General features: G+C 40.5%; 1 protein-coding gene across 1 annotated transcript; it reads left to right on the forward strand.

Annotated features, from left to right (window-relative positions):
- Positions 1–1,551: 1,551 nt before the first annotated feature.
- Positions 1,552–25,674, forward strand: grm2a (glutamate receptor, metabotropic 2a). The gene is made up of 6 exons (XM_023796804.2): positions 1,552–2,262; positions 13,335–13,956; positions 18,031–18,868; positions 19,696–20,759; positions 24,274–24,451; positions 25,258–25,674. Exons 2-6 carry the CDS (start codon positions 13,456–13,458, stop codon positions 25,329–25,331), a joined length of 2,655 nt encoding a protein of 884 aa, XP_023652572.1. The 5' UTR covers positions 1,552–2,262; positions 13,335–13,455; the 3' UTR covers positions 25,332–25,674.
- Positions 25,675–25,791: the final 117 nt, after the last annotated feature.

The raw sequence follows: 25,791 nt of genomic DNA on the forward strand, positions 1-25,791 counted from the left end.
GGCTCCTGTGCTGCTTCCACGCTCTGTAACCCAGCATACAAGACAATCCCATTATTACCATGCATCCAGCATATACTCTTCCATATCACTATATTCTCAACCGCATTACTACCAAGCATCCAGCACATCCTCTTCCACATCCCTATATCGTCAACGCTATTACCACCCTGCACCAGCATATCCTCTTCCACACCCCTATATCCTCATTCCCATTGCTACCACTCATCCAGCATATCCTCTTCCACATCCCTATATCCTCAACGCTATTACCACCCTAAACCAGCATATCCTCTTCCACACCCCTATATCCTCATCCCCATTGCTACCACTCATCCAGCATATCCTCTTCCACATCCCCATATCCTCATCCCCATTGTTACCATGCATCTAGCATATCCTTTACTCCATAGATGGGCTGGATAGAGAAACGTCTATCGGAAGCCCCATATTATCAGTTCCTTCCAACTAAAGTTAAAGATCCAGGAGGCACGCAATCTTTCTCCAGACAGGGACACTATTTTAGGAGGTCATACACTTGATGGTTTATTTGGAAAAAGAGTCATTTTCTTTTGTCTCCTCAGACCTCTCGGCACAGTTAAGCAGAATCTCTAATAGGGCACCAGAACACTCAGAGCTGGCCCTGGAAAACAATGAAAGGGACCACTACTAATACATTTCAATTCACATGAAACTTGAAAAATATCTCCTGGTATCATTTAGGACAGCTCATTTCAAAAGTGATTGTTTTGCACATTTTATTGGCAGAGCTACTCTGTTGAATCTTATAGATATTTATACTATATAAGCTCTTTTGTAAAATGCCCAGAAAGTATAGTGATATAACATAATATAATACAATATAATATAATATAACATTCGACTTTAGTTTTAGCCTCCATGTTTTAACGTAAAAGGGATATGCTTATGCGCGTTTTGACCACGTCACAAATGCACATATATCTGTAGGCTATTTATGCCTAAATATTCTACATATTCATTTTACCTATTTATTAGAATGGGGCGTTATATATCCTTTGAAACAACCAAATTAGTATTTGCCAGTGTATTGTTCAGTAAAGCTTTTTTATATTACTCAAACGGAGCAGCAGTTTATTAAGACGGATGACTCTCCTTAGGTTATGTGTAAGACAGATGAATCCTAACACATTTACAATACCCTACATGTATTGCACTTGCTAGGTCGCCTCCTGCAGATTTCATTATTTACCGGCGAGTTAAAGTAACGCATAGACTCAAATGGTCGGGAGAGTTACATAGATGTTATCAATAATTAATTCTTGAAGTCGGCAAATCTTAAGGGATTTGATGCCTCACATTTTGGAGGTGAGAATGGGTATACTTCAGATCAGATGTTTATTTGAGTGTCTGCTCCCCAGCTGACAGATAACCCAACCGGGAGCCACCACGTCCTTTCCCTGAGCAAACTGACCAAGCCAAGTCTTGTAGATGAACCAGAAATAGAAAGGCGTCATCCTAGGATTACTGCTGCTTCGGAATCTCTAGAGTTCGACTTAGCAAGTTTTCATAGCACGTTTCACTTGTTCTGTGCAGAGCTCCGAAATGTGTGCCAAAGACCATCTACATTGCTGATTAATTAGTTTTTAATTAAAACATTATTTTGGATGGGAAAAAGATTGAGGTAAACTTGATTAACTTGATTGCTTTTTAGTCATATGACGCCCAGAGAGAAAACTGACAGCGACTGCAATTTTGAAATAACGTATGTACAGTACTCATGCTTTCAAAATCTCTTGCGCTAAGAAATACACGAAGCAGCATGATTGTGTGAATAATCGGTCTGTGCACCGATAAAAGAGATCCAGCCGCCAGAAGCGCTACTTTTCTGCCACCTGTCACAAGGATTTCCACATTTTTCAGGAAAATCGGCATTGTGCATTAAGAAGATATAAAACTAATGGCAAATATATAACGGAACAAAAAGCAAGCGAGGTCTTACTATTTATTTAATCGCAGTATGCTGTTGTTTTAGTGACACGCTTACCATCGCTTGAATGTTGTACATCAGATACCTGAACGTTTCCGTTTAAAATACTTCAAGGGAGAGCCATTTACCATTATATTTAAACTGAAGGAATCTGGTGTTCTCTCGCGTCAAGTCGATTGCAGCACCAAGGACAGGTATAAGTCTTCTGGAGGTTCAAACTTCACCAAATGAATTCTGAAACAGGAAATCAAGGTTTGGAATAATCTCAAAGCGAAGCATAGCGTCAGACCAAATGGGTAAGCGAATATTTCTTGCTTAATTTGATGTATTTTATGTATTGTGCTGGATCACTAAACCCATGTCTTCACAGCATCGATAAACTAAACATGACTCTTTAGAAAAAATACAATAATAGTAATTTTAAAAATTAATAAACTGAAACTGGATAAATAACAAACTGGCACACATATAATGGAGCTTTGGTTAATAATTTGATTGGTTTCATTGATAAGATCTCTCCAGAAGTTTATTCAAAACTAGCTATGAAAATTAATATGCATGTCTCAGTGTATGTATGATTTTATTACTAACAACCAATTTATATTCGCAAATAAAACATACTGATAATTTCATTGTAATAAGCGTTTGTTTTTATAGTGATGGGTACAGGGTACCATATTCTTATTGTTAACAGCAGATGCTTTTTACAATATATTCTACAAATACCTACATTTGTCTCTTTGTAACCATGGACACGATACAGACATATTATGCAGATCACAAATAAAATGTTTTCGTAGACGTAGAAGAACAATTTCTGTCCGAAACGTTATTTTACAGACACGGCACGGAATACCAAAATGTTGTTTAGAAATGCAGAAAAGTTGTACAGGAGTTAACCGTGCTGGGGAGTAACATTGTTATACTAAGCACAGTAACACCTGGAAATGTACAGTAATGCACAAACACTGAAACTATCAGCGATATTTGTGACAAATCATCACAGAAATAAAAACACAAATAGGTCTCGAAAGGAGAAAATTTAGAGACAGTAATTAAAAGTCTTAGTTACAGTATATTCATTAACCATTATTTACCTACAATTCACAACTAATTACTTTGGTTCAACTTTTTTAAAGCATTTTGAAAATCTTAATTCCATTTATACATTAAAAGGATTTTTTTTATTTAATTTGAAAATTTTCATAGATTAATATGGAACATAGTAATTCATAAATATAATGTAACATAAAACATCAATCATGTTATGTTGTTCAGAAAACTAACAAAGGGTGGAATAATGTAATTTTATTTTTTGAAAATGAGTCAGTAAATGTAAAATCCCATTCATCCCAGTACTTTGTGTCGATTTCATCTGTGACATTGGTGTGAGTGCATTTGTGTGTTTATTCATGATCACATCATCTGTGACATTGGTGTGAGTGCATTTGTGTGTTTATTCATGATCACATCATCTGTGACATTGGTGTGAGTGCATTTGTGTGTTTATTCATGATCACATCATCTGTGACATTGGTGTGAGTGCATTTGTGTGTTTATTCATGTCCACATCATTTATGGCCGCGGTTCGAGTGCATTCATGTGTTCATATATTTATGTCTACATCATTTATGGCCACGGTTCGAGTGCATTCATCTGTTCAGATATTTATGTCTACATCATCTGTAACTGCATGTGGTTTGAGTGCATTCATGTGTTCATGGATTCATGTCCACATGACCTGTGACTGCATTTTGAGTGTATTCATGTGTTCATCGATTCATGTCAATATCATCAGTGACTACAGCTTGAGTGCATTCATTTGTTTACTTATTCATGTCCACATCATTTGTGACCACGGCTTGAGTGCATTCATGTGATCATCTGTTCATGAAAAAACATAAATCCCTGTTAATTCTGAGGCATGTGTATGAAAATAGAGAAAGATACACAGCAAGAATGAAGGTGAAATACGTGTAAAATTATTTTTTTTGACTGCATTATAATTGAATTATATATAAATATAGAATTATTATATTGACAACATTTTAGATAATGGGTCAGTAGCACTATCATGGAGCCATATCAGATATCATATGCGCTGTAGTTTCATTTCAACCACTACTTCTATCACTACTACTGTGAAGGTTATTTCCTATGGGTCAGCATGTTCTGTGACTGTTCTAAATAGCATGTTCAATGAGGCACATAATTTATATTGGTCTTTTGACTAAAAATGATTGCCAACAAAATCTATCAAATCCAAGAAAGGGAACCTGACCTGTTATATTTCCTTGTGTTCTGGAATGTAATTATGTAATTTACACAAAATTTTCCCGAAAGAAAGAAACCATGGAGGATGTAACGCTAATGCAAGACGTCACAGGACAATAATACCGGTCTGGGGCTGAAATGGAGAATTTTTATTATTGCTGTTGATAGATGATGCTGTGGTGTTGCATATGATTCTGTCCACAAGGAAAAAATCTGCAAATAGGTTGAACAGTTGTGCTTTTCCTCCTTTGGGCTTAGAGGATCAATTTGGCCAGTTGATGAAGAAACCCAGCATACAAACAGCCTTTCATAACTCTTGGGGCCAAACTGAATGCGTGAGCCTCCTCGCATTCACCCCAGCACACTAGGATGCAGCAGAGCAGCAACAGACAGAGTTCACGAAGGGTCTGCCTGCCTGCTGCCAGGCCATCCCACTGGCATGGTTACCATGGTTACTGGAATGTCTTCACCGCGTAAGGTCGACTGATTGAGCCAGGATCAGAGAGAAAGGTCATGGTAGACACCTTACACACAAATGATGTACACGGCATTAAAGATAACATCTGTGAAGCCACCCTCCATCCACACATCCATCTTGTGTATGCACTCATCCAGTACAGCCTCCTGACATTTGTAAGAAATACATGGCTTAGAGCAACAGACAATCTTAATTTGCATCCAAGCCTTACATCACCAAGTACAATGCAAAGAGTTGAATGCAGTGGTGTCAGGGTTAGAAGCTGTTTGTCCGAGTCTTTCGTCTTTCGTCTTCTCCCTGTTTGGCCAGCAGGTGTCGCTGGCCATCCTGCCTTCCCCGTCAGTCTTTAGTTTGTTTCCCCCTTTTCCCCAGAAGGGCGCATGGCTCAATCAGCTGAGTGTGCAGCAAACTGTATAACCCTCATTCTTTAAATCCCATCTCCTCTGTTTTTGTATTTCTATAGATTTTGTTCCCTTCTGTTTCATTTGTATCTGTTTTCTAGTTCTTGTAATTCTGTGGATTGTTTTTCAGTTTGGGTTTTTTGCTTTGCCTTGGTTCTGTTTTACCTGCCTCCATTATTTTCCCAGTGTTTAGTTTCTGTTTCTTTGTCAGTTCTTAGTTTCCCTGTTTAGTTTCTGAGTTCTTTGAGTTAATTATCAGTTCCACCTGTTGCCTGTTCTTGTGCCTGCCCTTGTGTATTCTGCCCTGATTGCTCGTTGTCCTGCACCCTGCAATTGGTTAATTGTTTTTGCCTGTCCTGTATTATCCTTGTTAACCTTTTGTATTTAAGTTCCTGATCCTGTTCTGTTCCTCCTGGAGTCATTGATGTATGTCAGTGATGTTGATGTTTGTCAGCGTAGAATTTCTTGTAGCTTATAAAGTGTTTTTCCATGTCTTTGTGGTTACCCTGTGTGTTATTTGTTGCCTGCCTGCTCCTTGTTGCCCCGACCTTTTGAAATTAGTCTTTGTCTTTCCCCTTTTTATTTTTTACCGCTCGCGGTCCACTTATTTTGTAGTGTTCCTAGTGTGTTCAGTTTTGTTTAACAAACTAAATAACTCCATATTAAAGCCTATGCATTAAGAATGGGATGTCAGTAAACTTCATGTATGTGTAAAGGCAGGTGTCCCAATACTTTTGACAATAGTGTATGTTAAGCTGGAAATACAGTGCAGGCATTGGGGACACATCTGTCTGCATAGTGAAAACCTGCCTGAACATAGAGCATAAACTTAAGCTAAACTTGTTTGGAATTCTTTACTTTGAAGAGGAGTGTATCACACACTCCTTGCAGTGTTTGTACAACACCTGCTCCTTGCCAGTCGAATTATTTACAGCTCAAAATAAGACATGTGATCTTCAACATGCACACATCTAAAAACATAATGTGGCAATGCTTGTAGATTATCTCATTTGACATCCGCGGTTTCGGATGACCAAGTTGGTAAGTGTTTTTGGACCTTTCAGAAAGATCGCGGAAACTCGCAAACGACGAGTAAAAACAATACTGAATACTGTATAAATTCTGATTTAGATCACATAAAATCATATTAAAATAAAAATATTAGTAATATATAGGCTAATGTTTGTTAAGTGTAAGTGTAGACTATATATTTAATATTATAAGTCGATCTTGGCTTGGGAACATTGTCTCGGCAACCAGCCGAGACACTGAGGAATCTCGCATTTTAAAACTTTCCGTGCATGCTGTTATATTTGCATTCAAATTTCCAAAACGTAGTGCTCCCTCTGCATACAGTACTACTCTGTACACAATGGGCATAATTTAGATGGTTTGTAAGGTATATTATATAAAACGGTATTGATAGGAAATGACAAAGGAATTTGACATGCAAAGTGTAGGTCACACAGTACAGTACTGTTTGTTTAGAAATCAGTAATAAATAGACGTTTTATGTCATCGTTCAGCCTAGGAGACTGTTATAGAGGTTAGGTATATAGAGGTTAGGTAAGCCCAAGTATGATTTGCGAATGCGAAGTGGGTGTTACTGTACAGTATATAGCCTACGTTTGGTTCTTCTAGAGTGTTATCATAGATTCAAGCTCTTTCACATATGCTATCTAGACTAAGCATTCTTGCTGCACTTTGTCTGCCCCCCAAGAAGCAAAACTAACAGTTTCTCACCTTGCATACACATGCGACAGGAAAGCTTCTTGTCAGTAAACATTAAAAGAAATAATTTTAACACATTTCCTCTTAGAAACAGAGGAAACTTCTTACTTCCTTGGACATTTCCATCACAAGCATCACGTCAGCAAATAAGTAACGCGTGTTAAAGCCGGAAATACAGTACCGGTGTTGGGGTCGCATGTGCAGCGAAATAAACCGTGCTTATCAAGACATCAGTTTAAAATATAACGATTCTTGTTTATAAAATGTAGATTTAATAATGTTTAATATAGTTTTAAAAGTGTTTCATTATAATTAATATAGTATATATTTAGCATAAATTACTTAAATGTATCTTTTAAACGATTAACCTATCTGAGATAGTAAATATAACATAGACTGAGTCAATGCGCAATATATAGTAAAATTGCAATATCTAGTTAGTGTATTGTGGGCAATATAAATGTGTGTTTTTTTAATGAACATTATGTTAATATATCAATTATCATGTAGTATGTATGTAGTTTAAATAGACTGAAACGTAATAGAAAAAGCATGAAGCCATGTTTGGTGTTCTAATTTCGAGGATCCCTAGGATCGCTGAGGAGGGAAGGTGTATGGAGTACAGTCTTTGAAGCTCTTCCCTCTGGGGGGAGTGTATGGAGTACAGTGTTTGGGGCTCTCCTGTCTACAGGGAGTGTATGGAGTACAGTGCCTGGGGCTCTCGTCTCTGGGGGGAGTGTATGGAGTACAGTGCCTGGGGCTCTCCTGTCTACGGGGAGTGTATGGAGTACAGTGCCTGGGGCTCTCGTCTCTGGGGGGAGTGTATGGAGTACAGTGCCTGGGGCTCTCCTGTCTACGGGGAGTGTATGGAGTACAGTGCCTGGGGCTCTCCTGTCTACGGGGAGTGTATGGAGTACAGTGCCTGGGGCTCTCCTCTCCAGGGGGAGTGTATGGAGTACAGTTTTTGAGGCTCTTCCCAAGTTTGGAACTCTGCATTTATTGGGTCAATAATACTAATACTAATACTAATACTAATTCTTCATTAGTTATCTTTACACACTTTGTGTCTCAGCCCTCAGTCACCCCACTCTGTCACTTTACATGGTCTGCCACTTCTGGCTGAATTTCTGTTGTTCCTAAACCATTCCACTTTGCAATAATACCACTTACAATTTACTGTGGAATATCTAGCAAGGAAGAAATTTCACAAACTTGCATCCTATGACAGTACCACACTTGCATTCATTGAGCACTTTAGAATGATCTATTCTTTCACAAATGTTTGTAAACCTGACTGCATGGCTAGGTGCTTGATTTTATACACATGTGCCAAGGGGTCTCAATAAAACACGCAAACTCAATGATTAAGAGGTGTGTCCCAATACTTCTGACCATATATTGCATATACAGGCAGTCTTTGGGTTAAGAACATTCGACTTATGGAGAGCTCATACTTATAAACGGATCGCCATAAAATCTATTATATTAAAATTTCGAATTAATTGCTGTGGTTCATAATAACAAATGCACACACTACTTTGTGACATTCATGAAAACATTTTGCAGCTTCAGTGGTTCGTCGGCAGGACTCCGTGAAGTATTTAACAGAATCATTTTCATTATGCCACTTTTGCTTAATAAACATGGCCGACACAAAGCAAGCATTAGCATTTATGCATCTTCAACACAATATTACAACAGATTGGAGGTACAGTACAGTTACAGTACAGTACTTTTATTATTACTGAATTATTAATATTATTGTGTACTTTATTACTAAGTTTAAGTTTTAGTGTACTTGGAAGTGTTTTGTAAGAGTTTTATATGCATTATAAAGGTAAAATATATACTAATACAAACATCTGACTGACAATAAATAAAACCCATACGCACTTGTTCCCACTTACCTACAATTTTGACTTAATACAGACTTAGGTAACGGATCTCATTCGTATCCTGGGGACTGCCCGTTGCTACTTTTTGCCAGGGCCCTGAAGGTAAACTTGTGTCCAATCCAGTGAACAGTGAAATTGGAGAGAACCACTGCTTAGTTGGTATATATTAAAGAGAGTTTTTGCCAGGTTATTGTGCAAAGTGGGGTTAGGAGATTGAGATTGGGAGAGTGCTCAGTAAATCATTCTCCTTGTTTCTGAACCGATAACCAAAATGTTTCACTTAGAAGAAGACTATAAATTGGTGATATTTTGGATTAGGTGGGATGAAAAGCTTCATCACCAGATTGAAAGTGCTTTGTTAGTCTGACACACATTATGTCTATACAGCAGAGAGCACACCAGAGCAGGTTTCACACAGATTACTTTTTCATTTCATAATCAAATGGTTTTTTCAAAGTGGAAAGGTAAGGCAGAAAGGACATCATAGAAGTACAGCTAGCTGAAGCTTCTAATGAATTACTAAACAAAAGCAGGAACAGAGATTCCAGAAGGACCAAGTGAAGAGATTTCAGTGGAGTAGAAAATTTTTAGTCTTTATGAATTAGTATACTTGTCCCGACTTCTCTCCCAGCTGAATGTGGGAAGACGATAAGTTTGTGGACAGAGCAGCTAGAAATGCAGTGTTCTCTGTGAAAACGACTTTCTCTCCAAGACGCATACTCCTGCTGTGTTAATGCTGTTGAGGAGTGAACCAGGAGTATGAAGCATCCTCCTCTCGTTTGTCTGCCATCTAGTGTTCAGATGGTGATGGAAAGGCTCAGTCACCTAAATGTTTAGGTAGCTGGTAGCAGCTGCATCATTTGCATTATGCCACTTGGTGAAATGCAGACACCATAGTTAATGGAAAAAACACAACAGTAACTGTAAATGCATATTGCAGCATTCTGCAGTTCATTGTTGATGAGCTTGTGGGAGTTTTACTTACACAAAAATGTTCTCAGGGCAGAAGGAAAAATGATTGGTTCCAAGCAAGTAGTGGAAGTGGGACTAAGACATCTGATTGGTTGGTCCCACCTCCTCTACACTTATCTATCTGAACCAATTTTTCCTTCTGCCCTCAAAACATTTTTTTGGAAAGTGTTGATGAGGGTATCCTGGGGAGACACTAGGGGGCTCCGTACCTTCAGATTGGCCTTGGATGTATCCAAAGACACCAGTTTCACACAAGGCTCTACATTACAGTATGTAAAGTTCACTGGCGAGAGAAAGCACTCGCGTACACATGTAACTTCTTCAGATCTCAAGACACAGTATAATAGCAAACAAAAAGGTCACACAGCAAAGTGGCAGTACAAGAACAACAAGAGGACAACAAAATCATGTACCATGGGAACCAAAAACACAACAATACTGTATCGCTGCAATTTATGGAATATATTTTTAAATCATTTTGAAAGCTTGTTTGCATGTGGTGACTAACACGATGATCACATACATATATATAGTTTTAGGAAGCTACATAATCTTTGCACAGTTGTACAAGACCATTTGTGCATTGGTGTAATATAGTTTTTCTCAATTGTTTTGGAGCATTTCTCAAATGACAATTAATATTTGCAAAACAAGAAGTATAATTCCCACACCATAATGTCACTTCTGCATAGCGGAACATAATTTCTCATTTCTTCACACAAGCATCCAAATGTCTTAGTACGTATATGCAAATGCTTTGTACACTTGTCATCATTTGGCACAATTGTGTAGTTTCCCATTGTAAAAATTTTACACCCAAAACTTGAGTTAAATGTTTTTTGTAAGGTAAAGGCGTTTGCAGCTAAACCATAGTGTTGTGCTATATGCTATTTTGAGAAATGCTATTATAGTCTTGAGAATGTTTCATGAAATGTACCGGAGCAATCAAGAGAAATTGTAACTTTCATTAATGACTTGGCTCTCAAAGAACAGTTTCCATTGGCAGTGTGTGTGGGGGCTTCTGATTGGAATAACTGATTAGAACAGATGCATCATATTTAAAAAGGGTTCTTGATCCCTGAAAAATGGGTTACCTGGTTTAACTAACTCCATCATGTTGTTGCTACTTTATTTGCTATTTGTAAAAATACATGGGGGATCGTTTCTTTACACATATCTCATCTTATTCCCCTATGAGTAAATCTTGGGGTCTGAGCACAAGGTCAGCCACTTATCCAGACCCCCAGGTGTCAGGATCGAGGTTCAAAATGCGTTATTGCAATCAAAAACTAAGCTGAAAAGAAACATTTTAAAATAGTATTAAAATAAAATCTAATTTAAAAAAAATGGATCTAATATCTTGGTGCAATTTGAATATGTAAACTTCTGAAAGCTGTCACATAGGTTTACTGATTTAATGGTTATGAGATTCTTTTTCTGTCTGCGAAAGCTCGATAAATTGAGGGACAGAATAATGACTAAGCTAATGAATTCTTGAAGTGAGAACTTTGGTGGGAACAGGAAAGAATAAAAAAATCTTACTGGATGGGAGTCCAGGTCCATCATACAGCACTGAATGTTTCTGGGCTCATCGAGAAAAAAAGTCACAGTTGTTTAAATAAGCTGAGAAATTATCATTTGGGACTTTATTCAACTCATGCAAACCAATGAGACAATATTCTGTATGTCATGGGCTACTAATTTTAAAGATATCATTTCATACATCATGCTTCTTCCTATTATTAAGAGTCCAGGACAACTTTCAGTTTCAGTCTAACCTTTCATTGAAAGGTGAATTAATTTGCAGTTTTTTACAATTGTTGTCAGACTTTTCTCAATACAATGTCCCCGTTTTCAAAACACTTAACACATGCACCATATCAGTAGACTGTGTGAACTAAACTATGTTTAGTTTTGCATTGCTTTGATACAAAATGTATTCAACCACTACTTCCTCCAAAATTCATGAATACCTCTCTCCATCAGTTTTGAACAGCAGCAAAATTATGTACAACTACAGCAAATTTTTCAGACATTTAGATACCGACCAAAACAGGTAACTTTCATCTCAAAACCAGACAAAATTTTGATCACTGTAGATGGAAATATGCTGCATTTTGACAGACATTAAGTGCTAGTCAAAGTTGAAATAAGACTGATTATTCTGATTTTAGCAAAAGTTTATTCAGTTTTTTAGTTTGCATTTTTGTATCTGTACAAAAGTGGTAAAATTTCCATTGGAATGTGCATGTATATAGTGAAGTAGTTGTTGCTGAAGAGATATTTCCACTGTTACTACTGTATGTCTGTATATGTTTTCTTTTATTTTACAAGGCACCACTATGCAAAAGTAGGGGACATGGAAACACGTGTGTATTCTGTGATGCTTCAATTTGTTTGTGTTTTTTTAGTTGATTATACAATCAGTGACACAGCAGTCTTTTGGAAGAGAGCATATGCTATAGTTATGGCAGCATGAATCACTTTTGGGTGAAGTATGAAATGTTTCGGAGGTTGTGCACTTTGCAGCACAGGTTAATTGATGTACTCAGGTGTGTTTTCCAGGAATGGGAACAAGTCACTTCTTGGCGAGTCCAAGTCAAGCCTCAAGTCAAAACATTGCAAGTCTGAGTCAAGTCTCAAGTCATGTGGCCTCGAGTCCGAGTCTATCCATCATTTTTGGTGTCGAGTCACAAGTCAACAAATTTGTGATTCAAGTCCGAGTCGAGTTGTTAGCCATGTAACTTGTGTCTCCACCTGTATCTATTTTTTAAATTATTTTTTAGAGGCTAAAAATTGTTGCAGCAAAAATCCACCATAGCATGTTGTACCAAAGTCCTTCATAAGCAGAGATAGGTTAAAAAGAGAGTATCCACTTTGTCATGGTTGTCCTCACACAGTTTTTACGTCTGTATATGCAGGATCTCAGGAGACCTTGCATTCAGTCAAATGAAAATGCAGACAGCAGAGAATTAATATATACTGAAATTATAAAATTAATGTTATGGTATCCAGAGGGGGGGCTATGACCTCAAGTCTTTTCAAGTCATAGGGTCCAAGTCAGGTCCAAGTCACAAGTCATCTGCCCTCAAGCGCAAGTCGAGTCCAAGTCTTTCCATCAGTTTTGCTGAGTCAAGTCACAAGTCATAAAATGACTTGAGTCTGAGTTGAGATGTGAGTCAGTGACTAAAGTCCCAGCCTCTGGTGATTTGTAAAGCTTACTTGTGAAGAGTTTTGATTCAGTAGACATGATATTGTGAAAATGACTGTAAAAACTGCAACAAAAGACAATAAAAAAAAACTCAAGATATATGAATAATAAAATATACAATTTTTTTCTTACTCTTTTATCCAAAGTGACACATTTTTGTGAGAGCAGGGTCAGCAAGTCCCTGGAGCAACTGAAGGTTTAGGACCTTTCTCAGGCCCCCTAAGGTGACATCATTCTGCAGACCCTGGAAGCTGAACAGGCAACTTTCAGTCACATGCACAGCACCCTAACCTACTGAGCCATACAGCCACCACAAAGTATCTGCTGGTCTGTGCACATTAGTATAAAGTGTGGTACTGCTGTATTTTAAAATCAAGTTTGACACTTCCTCTGTTTTTTTCTGTAGATCTTTGCAGCTGAAACAAAACACCTAAAGTTGGAACAGAACATCATGATGATTTAATGTGCGTTAAGAGCCCATCTTTGTTCCAGTCCAAAACCGAGGACTAAAGTGACCTGTCTCTCCCATGGCCATGACTTCTGCGTGCTTCTGGCTCAAAGCGTGGATTCCCTCCTGTCTTCTGCTGCCGCTCCTCCTGCTACTGGTCCCAGAGACTCTGGCTACATCCAGCTATAGCACAGGTGCCAAGCGAGAGATCTTGGTCGAGGGGGATTTGGTGATTGGGGGCCTCTTCCCTGTGCACCACAAGGGTGAAGGAACAGAGGATTGTGGCACAGTTAACGAACAGCGTGGCATCCAGAGGCTGGAGGCCATGCTGCTGGCACTGGATGAGATTAACCATGATGAGCACATCCTGCCAGGCCTCAGGCTAGGTGCCCACATCCTGGACTCCTGCTCCAAGGACACGTACGCACTGGAGCAGTCCCTGGAGTTTGTCCGTGCCTCTCTCACCAAGGTGGACGAGACAGAGTACATCTGCCCTGACGGTTCCTACGCCATTCATGACGACTTACCCCTAGCTATCTCTGGAGTCATTGGTGGCTCCTACAGTGATGTCTCTATCCAGGTATGGAGGCCATGCAGCATTTATCGGCTTGCTTATCCAAGAAAGTAACTAAATTATATTTTGCCTTTCTACCTCATTAATACTTGAGTTCATTGGCAGAATGTCACAGAAGAATGTGTAGGTATTTTTGGCTTTAAATCCAAGACAGTGAATAAAACATATTGTGTGGACATAGTAAAATTCCATCCATCTATTTTCAGTAACAAGTTATCCAATGCAGAGCGTGTTTCTAGAAGCTTGGAGCCTGTACACAGCTACATCACATACTGAGTCAACAACTCTGCTGCCACTTGTCTCTGCGTGTATCTCTGTTTCTGAAAGTGCACACATATCTCTGTGTCTCTCTTTGTCTTTGTATCCGCACACATACTGTATATCTCTAAATGTGTCTTTATGTCCTTGTACCTGCATAAGAACATAAGAAATTTACAAACGAGAGGAGGCCATTCGGCCCATCAAGCTCGTTTGGGGAGAACTTAACTAATAGATCAGAGTTGTTAAAATCTTATCAAGCTCTGATTTAAAGGAACCCATGGTTTTAGCTTCCACTACACTAGCAGGAAGACTATTCCATACTCTAACTACACGCTGTGTAAAGAAGTGCATACTTGTTTCCGTGTGTATGTGCAGTATTGGACATTTCAGGTCCAGAAATTACAAATCCAGAGCAAGATTTTGTTTCTACCAACCTGGTGAGTACTCTGACTGTGACTCTTTATGCTCAACTGGTTGGTAGAAACAATATGTTGGTCTGGATTTATAGTTTCTGAACCTGGAATGCCAAATACTGTGTATGTACACATTACTTTGTGTTTCTATGTATTTCTGTCTGTATACAAATGTCTCTGTATGTGTCTCTATGTCTTTGTCTGTGCACACATGTCACTTTGCGTGCCTCTATGTCTTTGTATGTGCATACATGTCACTTTGTGCATCTCTGTGTCTTTGTATGTGCACACATGTCACTTTGTGTACTGTACCTCTATGTCTTTGTAGGTGCACACATGTCACTTTGTGTACCTCTATGTCTTTGTATGTGCACACATGTCACTTTGTGCATCTCTGTGTCTTTGTATGTGCACACATGTCACTTTGTGCATCTCTGTGTCTTTGTATGTGCACACATGTCACTTAGTGTACCTCTGTGTCTTTGTCTGTGCACACATGTCACTTTGCGTGCCTCTATGTCTTTGTATGTGCACACATATCACTTTGTGTACCTCTATGTCTTTGTAGGTGCACACATGTCACTTTGCGTGCCTCTATGTCTTTGTAGGTGCACACATGTCACTTTGTGTACCTCTATGTCTTTGTAGGTGCACACATATCACTTTGTGCATCTCTGTGTCTTTGTAGGTGCACACATGTCACTTTGTGCATCTCTGTGTATTTGTATGTGCACACATGTCACTTTGTGCATCTCTGTGTCTTTGTCTGTGCACACATGTCACTTAGTGTACCTCTATGTCTTTGTATGTGCACACATGTCACTTTGTGCATCTCTGTGTCTTTGTAGGTGCACACATGTCACTTTGTGTACCTCTATGTCTTTGTAGGTGCACACATGTCACTTTGTGTACCTCTATGTCTTTGTCTGTGCACATATGTCACTTTGTGCATCTCTGTGTCTTTGTATGTGCACACATGTCACTTAGTGTACCTCAATGTCTTTGTATGTGCACACATGTCACTTTGTGTACCTCTATGTCTTTGTATGTGCACACATGTCACTTAGTGTACCTCTATGTCTTTGTCTGTGCACATATGTCACTTTGTGCATCTCTGTGTCTTTGTATGTGCACACATGTCACTTAGTGTACCTCTATGTCTTTGTATGTGCACACATGTCACTTTGTGCATCTCTGTGTCTTTGTATGTGCACACATGTCACTTAGTGTACCTCTATGTCTTTGTATGTGCACACATGTCACTTTGTGCATCTCTGTGTCTTTGTATGTGCACACATGTCACTTAGTGTACCTCAATGTCTTTGTATGTGCACACAGTTCACTTTGTGCGTCTGTGTCTTTGTGCATACATGTCACTTAGTGTCTCTCTGGACTAAGAATGTCTCTAAATGAAACTCTGTGAGCATTATGAAGCCAGTGGTCCTACAAGCGATTTCAAGGGTTGAAAGGATGTGACTGTGCATGTGGATGTGTGGATCTCCAGCGGAGAAGCATTCCATCGTGGTAAAGAAAGAGCTGAGCCAGAAGGCAAAGCTATTGATTTCCTGGTCAATCTACATTCCTACCCGCATGGTTACGAGTTCTGGGTAGTGACCAAAAGAATGAGATTGTGGATACAAGGGGCAGAAATGAGTTTCCTTTGCAGGGTGTCTTTAGGCTTAGCCTTAGAGATATGGTGAGGAGCTCAGACATTTAGGAGGGACTCGAAGTAGAGATGCTGCTCCTCCGCATTTGAGCCAGTTGAAATGGTTTGGGCATCTACTGTATCTAGGATGCCTCTGGGACGGCACCCTCCAGAGATGTTTTGGGCATATCCAACCAGGAGGAGGCCCTAAGGAATGCTGGACAGATTATATCTCTGAGCTGGCCTGGGAACACCTTGGTATTCCCCTGAAGGAGCTGGAGGAGGTGGCTGGGGAGAGGGAGGTCTGGGCATCCCTGCTTAGATTGCTGCCTCCAGGATCCGACCCCAGATAAGTGGTGGATGGATGGATGGATGGATGGATGGGGTGCATAGGGGTGAGCTTTTGTTGGGGGCACCAGATTTGGCACACGAGGTCTGTTTGCTATAGCATTCATATGCACATCTGCCAGTTCTGTCTGATGCTTATGTTTCATTGTATTTTGAGGAATTCTGTCATGACAGGAAAGTTTAAAATGGCTATCCATGTTTTATCAATGCTTTTATGGAAAAATGTTTTAATGAGTAAGTCAAAATAACTCAAAAATATTTACGTTTCAATAAGCTTCATGTACATTTTCCTTTTTTTCCAGGGTGGTGTAAAACATAATAAAGTACAAAAAAATGTTGTACTCCGCAGTACAAAAAAAAATCTGACACCAAGCAGTCACAGGGGAAATAACCTCTAATATTAACTACCCACTTTCCAAATGAATTTTCTTCTCTGTCTTACTGGTTTCTATGGTAACATATATGAAAGTGATGTCATCGACTGTTCAAATAACAATACAAGATAAGAGAGAATGCCTCTTACATGACAAATGGGTAGGTAGACAAGTTATTCTAAATGATTTTAATGGTGCATCGTGATGTAGGAACACAAGGTGGTCCATGGCTCCTGCTAAGGCAGTTCAATCAATATGCTGGGTCCAGATTTTTCTGAAGGACGAGGGTTAGTTACACTGACACGATGAACACTTTAAATTCACAATGTTACATCGCACATGGTTTCGGTATCCATAGTAAACTAATCTAACCAAACTAACCACATGTGGGTGACATTAAAAATATATCAGCACTTTTTCAGGAAGGGATCATTATTTCCCAGAAATAACAAAAAAAAAAAAAAGGTTTCAAAAGGTTTGGAGACCATTCTGAGGCATCTTGTGAATGCTGATTGTGTGCAGGAAGAAGCAGCTCAGAAGAAAAATGCTATTATCTTGTGGCTTTGCGATTCATCAGTGCTTGAACTGTGAATGTTAAGGTAGTGCAAATACTGGTAATAATGATTTCTGACAACATTTATTATTACAAAGGGGAAGTGGTGAGGGTCAGAGGTCAAAGGTCAGAGGCACACTCTGGCTGATGGCTTCACCGATTATGGCTTGGCTTAAGATCCTGGGAGGCCATGGCAATAACTTACTCTCCCAAAACAAAGTAACTCATGTGTTTGGTCGGTCGGTATTAGTTATGGCAGGTGAATGGTATTCACTGAATGTAATGAAATGCCTCCAGCAGAACTGCGGATATCCGTCTTTCCAAATCACAAAAGTATAAACAGAAGCTGTGATGTTTCTCCACCCTCAGAGCTTTTAATTTAATTGGTGCTTCCTAAAATGTTATTGCTGCATTTTATTGCTGTTATTGCACACATCTGCTCTAGCCCATCTCTCCTGGCTCCTGACCCAAATCCTTATATTACAGGTAGCCAATCTACTCCGTCTGTTCCAAATCCCTCAGATCAGCTACGCCTCCACCAGCGCCAAGCTGAGCGATAAGACGCGCTATGACTACTTTGCCCGCACCGTCCCACCAGACTTTTACCAGGCAAAAGCTATGGCAGAGATCCTCCGCTATTTCAATTGGACCTACGTATCCACCGTAGCCTCGGAGGGGGATTATGGAGAGACCGGCATCGATGCCTTCCAGCAGGAGGCCCGGGCTCGCCACATCTGCATCGCCACGTCCGCCAAGGTCAGCCGCTCGATGAGCCGCTGGAGTTACGATGCAGTCATTCGCGCCCTGCAGCAGAAAGCCAACGCCAAGGTGGTGATCCTGTTCACACGGAGCGAGGACGCGCGGGAGCTGCTGGTGGCAGCTGCCCGCATGAACGCCACCTTCATTTGGGTGGCCAGTGACGGCTGGGGGGCACAGGAGAGCGTGGTGCGTGGGAGCGAGCCGGTGGCCAACGGGGCCTTCACTATCGAGCTAGCTTCTTACCCCATCAAGGACTTCACTCAGTACTTCACCAAGCTGGATCCATACAACAATACACGCAACCCCTGGTTCCGGGAATTCTGGGAACATCGCTTCCAGTGCAGTCTTCAGGAGCTCAGCTGCGGGCAGTATTCCCTGAGTGATGGCAATTTTGAGCAGGAGTCCAAAATTATGTTCGTGATTAATGCTGTTTATGCCATGGCCCACGCTCTGCACAACATGAGGCTGGCAGTGTGTCCCAACTCCACCAAGATCTGCGATGCCATGAAGCCAGGCACCGGAAAGAAACTGTACAAGGACTATGTCTTGAAGACCAGGTTTGATGGTGAGCAAAAAGGTCATGTTCCTAGAATGTGTCGACAGCTGTAATGGGAGGAATAGCAGGGTCAACGTTGTTCCAATATTCTCTTCTGACACTTTACGGAGCATCTGTGTTCTCTATTAGAACAGATTATTTTGAAAAAGGAAGGCCAATGTTTGACAAATTATTTCAGTGTGAATTATTTAGCTCAGGTTCTTATCTGTTGTTATATTTTGCAAATGAATAGTGATGGTGATATTTGCAATTGTAAGCCCTGCAGTATCAGATACACAAATATCTATATAAGATCATTTATAAATATTCAATAAATAAAAGGAGAAATATCAGGAGAGGGTATTCTTGCAAATGTGTTATGTGGCATTCATGGGAATCACACCTTTAAGGGGGGGGTCAACATCTTCCCTTATGCTCATTCATTTTATAATATATTTCATAAGCCCCATCACAAACAGGATGCATTGCACAGCAGCCTGAGATGAGCGAGAGAGAGAGACATGCAGGAGTGGTCTTGTGTTTCAAAGGGAGAAGCCTGTAACACAGGAGGTCTAAACCTGAGCAGAATGCATCTTTTGCACCTGTTCCCTATACTACCTCCAGTCTTATTCATATACTAATAGACGATGAAATAAAATGATATATATTATAATGAGATATAAATTTATTGATCCAAAGGGGGAAAACATCTTTGGCAGAGGATGGTGATTCCAAAAAGAGACTTATAAAACAGCTGGTATACATTTTGAACTTGGTGTAACAGTGATATCTAGTTGATTTTTATTCAATGGAAGTTCAGTGACCTGACCATTCTCTTGATTTCTCACTCTCTGAAGCGCCGTTCCGTCCAGCAGACACGGAGAATGTTGTTAGCTTCGACGCCAACGGGGACAGCCTCGGCCGCTACAACATATTCCATTATCACGAGGACGACGGAAAATACGTCTACACCAAAGTGGGCTACTGGGCACAGGGCCTGGTGCTGAATACAAGTCACATCCTGTGGGACCAACAGGCACTTCCAACATCACAGTGCAGTGACCCCTGCAGGAAGAATGAGGTAAAGAGCATGCAGCCTGGGGATGTGTGCTGCTGGATCTGCATTCCTTGCCAGCCGCACCAGTACCTGCTGGACGAGTTCCACTGCACGGACTGCATGTTGGGCCAGTGGCCCCTGGAGAACCTGACGGGCTGCTACGAGCTGCCGGAGGAGTACATCCAGTGGGGGGACGCCTGGGCCGTGGGGCCCGTCACCATCGCTTGTCTCGGCATAATCTGCACGCTCTTTGTGATCGGCGTATTTGCAAAGAATATCGACACGCCACTGGTGAAAGCGAGCGGCCGCGAGCTCTCCTACATCCTGCTGCTGGGCGTGCTCATGTGCTACAGCGTGACCTTCGTGTATGTGGCCAAGCCGTCCGCCACCGTGTGCGCCCTCCGCCGCTTGGGCCTGGGCACCTCCTTCGCCATCTGCTACTCCGCCCTGCTCACCAAGACCAACCGCATCGCACGCATCTTCGGCGGCGTACGGGATGGTGCCCAGAGGCCGCGCTTCATCAGTCCTGCCTCGCAGGTGGCCATCTGCTCAGCACTCATCTCCTGCCAGCTGGTGGCGCTGCTGGTCTGGCTGCTGGTGGAGGTGCCGGATGTGCGCAAAGAGGTGAAGCCGGATCGGCGGGACATCGTCATCCTGAAGTGCAACAGCAAGGACTCCAGCATGCTTCTGTCCCTCACCTACGACTGCCTGCTCATCGTGCTCTGCACCGTCTACGCTTTCAAGACCAGGAAGTGCCCAGAGAACTTCAACGAGGCCAAGTTCATCGGTTTCACCATGTACACCACCTGCATCATCTGGCTGGCCTTCCAGCCCATATTCTATGTCACCGCCAGTGACTACAGGGTAAGCAACTTTTTTGTCACCTATGTCTGTACCAGGGTTGCCAACTTCAGTCAGCTGAGTGGCATGAGATTTTCAATTTGAGACAAGTCTGCACACACATGCACACGCATTTACATATATGTAACAGTTTTATTACCTTGTTTATAATACAATAATATAGATTTGCTGCAAGATTTCTTGCATGAGCATGAGAGTTTGAAAACGTGACTGTCACATCAGATGTGTGAGAGTTGGCAGCCCTGATCTGTACGGAATATCTCAGCACTGAAGACATACTTCATTAAAAAAGGTATGCAGGAAGCTGCCCGGTAGTTGTGATTCTCCATATCAGCATGAACTGTTCCGACAAAGAAGTGATACTGAAGTCGTTTGCCTTTTTGGCAGATCGTATGTTCTTATCTCGGTTTTACATGCAGATCTGACAGATAAAAGCAAACTCTTTGCATTATCTTTCTTTAAGGCAGCTAAAAGGAGCAAAATCTGCTGCACTAAAGAATAAAGAGATGATTCAGACCAAAGGAACACATTAAAATGCATCTTTTATTGACAACCTTTTGGGTTACTTGTGACTAGATCTCAAGACTAGATTTTTAAGATGCATGGTAATTATTTAGTAGGAAAACCTCACCAAACATCAAAATAATAAATAAATAAATAAATAAAACTTGGGATATTTTACTTAGTTAAATGCTTACATTTATCTTATTATACTTGTATTGCAGTTGTAAATACCAGGATAGATGTACAATCATTTTCCAGTGTACATTGAGTTTGATCGACTATTCTATCGACTGACAGCTTAAAGAAAATTAAAACTATGTACGCATAAAAACAGTACTTTCACATAGGTGGTATAACACTCATACCAACAATTTACCTGTGACAGGCTCAAAACGTAATGTAATAATCTTATTGTGACATGTCAAGCTTTTTCTGGGCAAAGACATTCATAGAGAGCAGAGAGTAAATGGCAGAGTAAAGTGCGTAACCCTAACAGTAACCCTACCCCTAACCATAAACATAACCCCCTAATAGTAACCCTAACCCTAACCATAACCCCCTAACAGTAACCCTAACCCTAACCATAACCCCCTAACAGTAACCCTAACCCTAACCATAACCCCCTAACAGTACCCCTAACCATAACCATAACCCCCTAACCATAACCATAACCCCCTAACAGTAACCCTACCCATAACCATAACCCCCTAACAGTAACCCTAACCATAACCATAACCCCCTAACAGTAACCCTACCCATAACCCCTTAACAGTAACCCTACCCATAACCATAACCATAACCCCCTAACCCTAACCATAACCATAACCCCCTAACAGTAACCCTAACCATAACCATAACCCCCTAACAGTAACCCTAACCATAACCATAACCATAACCCCCTAACAGTAACCCTAACCATAACCATAACCCCCTAACAGTAACCCTACCCATAACCATAACCCCCTAACAGTAACCCTACCCATAACCATAACCCCCTAACAGTAACCCTACCCATAACCATAACCCCCTAACAGTAACCCTACCCATAACCATAACCCCCTAACAGTAACCCTACCCATAACCATAACCCCCTAACAGTAACCCTACCCCTAACCATAACCATAACCCCCTAACAGTAACCCTAACCATAACCATAACCCCCTAACAGTAACCCTAACCATAACCATAGCCATAATCCTAACCCTCTGGATCCAGACAAGACATGCAGTTAAGTGAAATAAAGGGCAATTGCCCTGGCAGGGAAGCTCGCCCAGGGGCACAAAATGGGCTGTGGCCCACCTTGGGCCTTGATCAAGACTATAGGAATGTGTTGCTGTGTGGAATGGAGTGTAAACTAATGTCAGAGGCTGAAAGGCAGCTGTGTCCCAGTGGCGGCGACGATGACGGACTCGACCTACATGTGCCAGATGATGCTCTGTGTCCGGCCACCTGAGGCCTTCATAACAGCACTGATACTACTCACGCTGCAGCCTTTAGCATTGTGCCCGTCAACCTAAGGTTGTCACAAAATCGCTTTGAAGTTGTTCTTCAAAACATATTTTAGTGTCTTGGGGCATGCAGTTACCTATGCACCTGGTGCTATCGGAGGAATCAGGTTTAAAATTCACAAGGGAGACTTGCTGTACAGATTAATGAAATGCTTAATATTACTTCAGTAATGATCAATCTTTATAAAAGTATATTTGCACATGTAATGAATCCATCTATCTACAACATAGCGTTGCAGGCTTACGTTGTCTTTGTTAAACAAAGAACACAGTACAGACGCTACTATACTTACGAATTTTCAACTTACAAGCTTTCAGGCATATGAACGAAAGTTCAGATTGTGTTCCTTGGGCTCCCGTTTCCTGTCCACAACATCAAAAAAATAATTTCTGTGCAGCAATTCCACCTAGTACGACTTCTGGCTGCTACTCCCACTGCGTAGCGTAGCGTACTCCCAGCATACTAGTTCTTTGTACTTGCGTATACCCTTAAATGATGTTGAATAACAACTTACGAACATTTCAAGTTACGAACGGCCGTTCAGAACGTAACTCATTCGTAAGTAGAGGAGCATCTGTATTCAACATTTATGGCTATGCAAAGTAGCCATTGAACTCAAAAATCACATTTGCCACCATCTCCTTCCTCTTCTTTTGAAGAAAGGCCCTCACATTACCACTTTAGAAGTCCTGCTTCTTCATGTTTTCATTTAGATACTTGCATCACAGGCTAAATAATTAAACACATGCATTAAAATCAGCTCTTGTATACTATAGGAGTTACCACAATCAGTTCTGAATACAATTTCTGTTGTGAAAGGTAGTAGCATTTGCACTTTCCTTCTATCAAATATGATACAAACAAAATTATTTAATTCCCACAGGTCTGGATGGTATCGTGAAACAGAATCAAATCTGACAAACCAAACATATTAATTATTAACCATCATTTGGCATATTAACAACTGTTAAAGCCCAAAATATTCCTGAACATGAAAGGTACAGCGCTGACATCTGTGCTGTCAAGGTCAGCTGAGTTGTTTACCCATTAAAAGCAACATATTTCAGAGCTGCAACTAGAATACATAATATGCTTGCTTTTAACTACAGTTTTATGAGCATAATTTGTCCTCAAGAATTTGTTGACCAGTAATAGTTATTAGTTTTTAGACTTTTTGAAGGTGTAGCAGTCACAGTACACATGCAAACACAACTCTGCTTCATTAATGGTCATTTATTCAATCAATCATTCATTACTAATCATACTAACAGCGTGCACTTACATTTTTGGGCATTTTGAAAATCAGACATGATTTGTTCTGTTTTTGGGAAGGTAATGATGTTTTAGTTCAGCTCATCTCAGGTTTTTTTTTTTTGCTGCAGTTCTATGTTTCCTTGTCGGTAGTTTACGATGAGTTTGTGACAGATGATACATCATGCAAAGTAACCACAGGATGCTAAGTTGAACTTTCTGCCCCTCCTCCCCCTTGGTGCCCCCCCCCCAGGTACAGACCACCACCATGTGCATCTCAGTCAGCCTCAGCGGTTCTGTGGTCCTGGGCTGCCTCTTCGCCCCCAAGACACACATCATCCTCTTCCAGCCTCAGAAGAACGTGACCACACTGAGAGCGCCGACCGCTCGCTTCAGCGTAACCACAGGCCCCCCGTCCAGCCACTCCCAAAGTACGTAGTTCGCCGTCGGCACGGTTACTGTGCTATGGTCCTGATCACTCATCAGCAAGAGGCAACATACACCAACATTCATTTTCCATGACTTTATCCAATGTAGGCTCATAGTTACATGACACCCTACTAACTTCTAAAGATCAGCGGCATAATTCTAAGGCTATTAAAATGTGATTATTCATGCAGGTTTATTAATTGGCTGAATACTGGCTTCTGGAATAACAATTCAATGTAGAATTGCAAATAAAGTGTTTTTTCCATAAAGGAAGATTTCACTTCTGAATTAAATGACGTGTATTCTGCTTTGAAATAGTAATAATAATTTCACCTCAAACCACTGTGTGACCAGCCCAGCAATGCTGACTCAGGGCTATATGTACACAAATTAAAGCATTAGTTTCCGTTAGATTTGAAACATAAACACTGACATTTTTTCCAGGTATTTATTTTCCACAAAAGTGAACTGAATCTGAACATTCTTAATGTTGCACTTTTTGGTCATTGAACGGTTGTTTTAATAGATTCTTCCTTTGATTGGAAGACATTGTGTAACTCTTGCTCCGAAGCTTCTTACACTTGTACCTGGGCATTAGTTGGAAGCTCTGGGCATTAGTTGGAAGCTCAGCCTAGCCGCACTTATGCCTAGTTGACTCACCGACAGCACATGTGTTTGTAATTTGCTTCATTTGTACGTCACTTTGGACAAAAGCATCTGCTAACATGAAACAAATGTAAGTGCAAATTCAATGGCAGCAGCAATAGGAGCCACTCAGGATGTTTAACCTAAAATCCTACATTTGCAGCCTCTGCCTCCAATTTCGTGCCGACGGTGTGTAACGGTCGAGAGGTGCTGGACTCCACAACGTCCTCCTTGTGAGAAACGGGCACCTATACCACCTCCCAAATACGCCAATTACTTACACTTGATAGTTAAGTAACAATAATAAGGAAAATGCCAAGTGTCGCAGATATAGGATGTCTTTTGTTGTCAAGTGCTGTGAATACAATGTTCTGTTATCCCATTCCCTGACCAGTAGCTACAATAAAACAAATTTCAATATACACCTTCTTCTACATTAAAGAAACCTTTTTATTTGAGTCAGTAAAGCTTTACAATGTATCAAGGAAAATGTTTTAATGTAGATTTTGGTGAACCAGTTTGTGCTTTCTTATGTAAATAAAATGTGTTCTTAATTATATTAAAAATTACAGCTGTTTGACCATTTAGTATTTATTATATTATCTTGGTTCAAAATAAATTAGAAACAGTTTATGTTGCATTGGAAACGAGTTCTCTTTAATGAGCGAGTACCTATACTTATCACGGTACACAAAGA

This window comes from Paramormyrops kingsleyae, chromosome 8 (assembly GCF_048594095.1).
Source record: "Paramormyrops kingsleyae isolate MSU_618 chromosome 8, PKINGS_0.4, whole genome shotgun sequence".
Taxonomy (NCBI): Eukaryota; Metazoa; Chordata; class Actinopteri; order Osteoglossiformes; family Mormyridae; genus Paramormyrops; species Paramormyrops kingsleyae.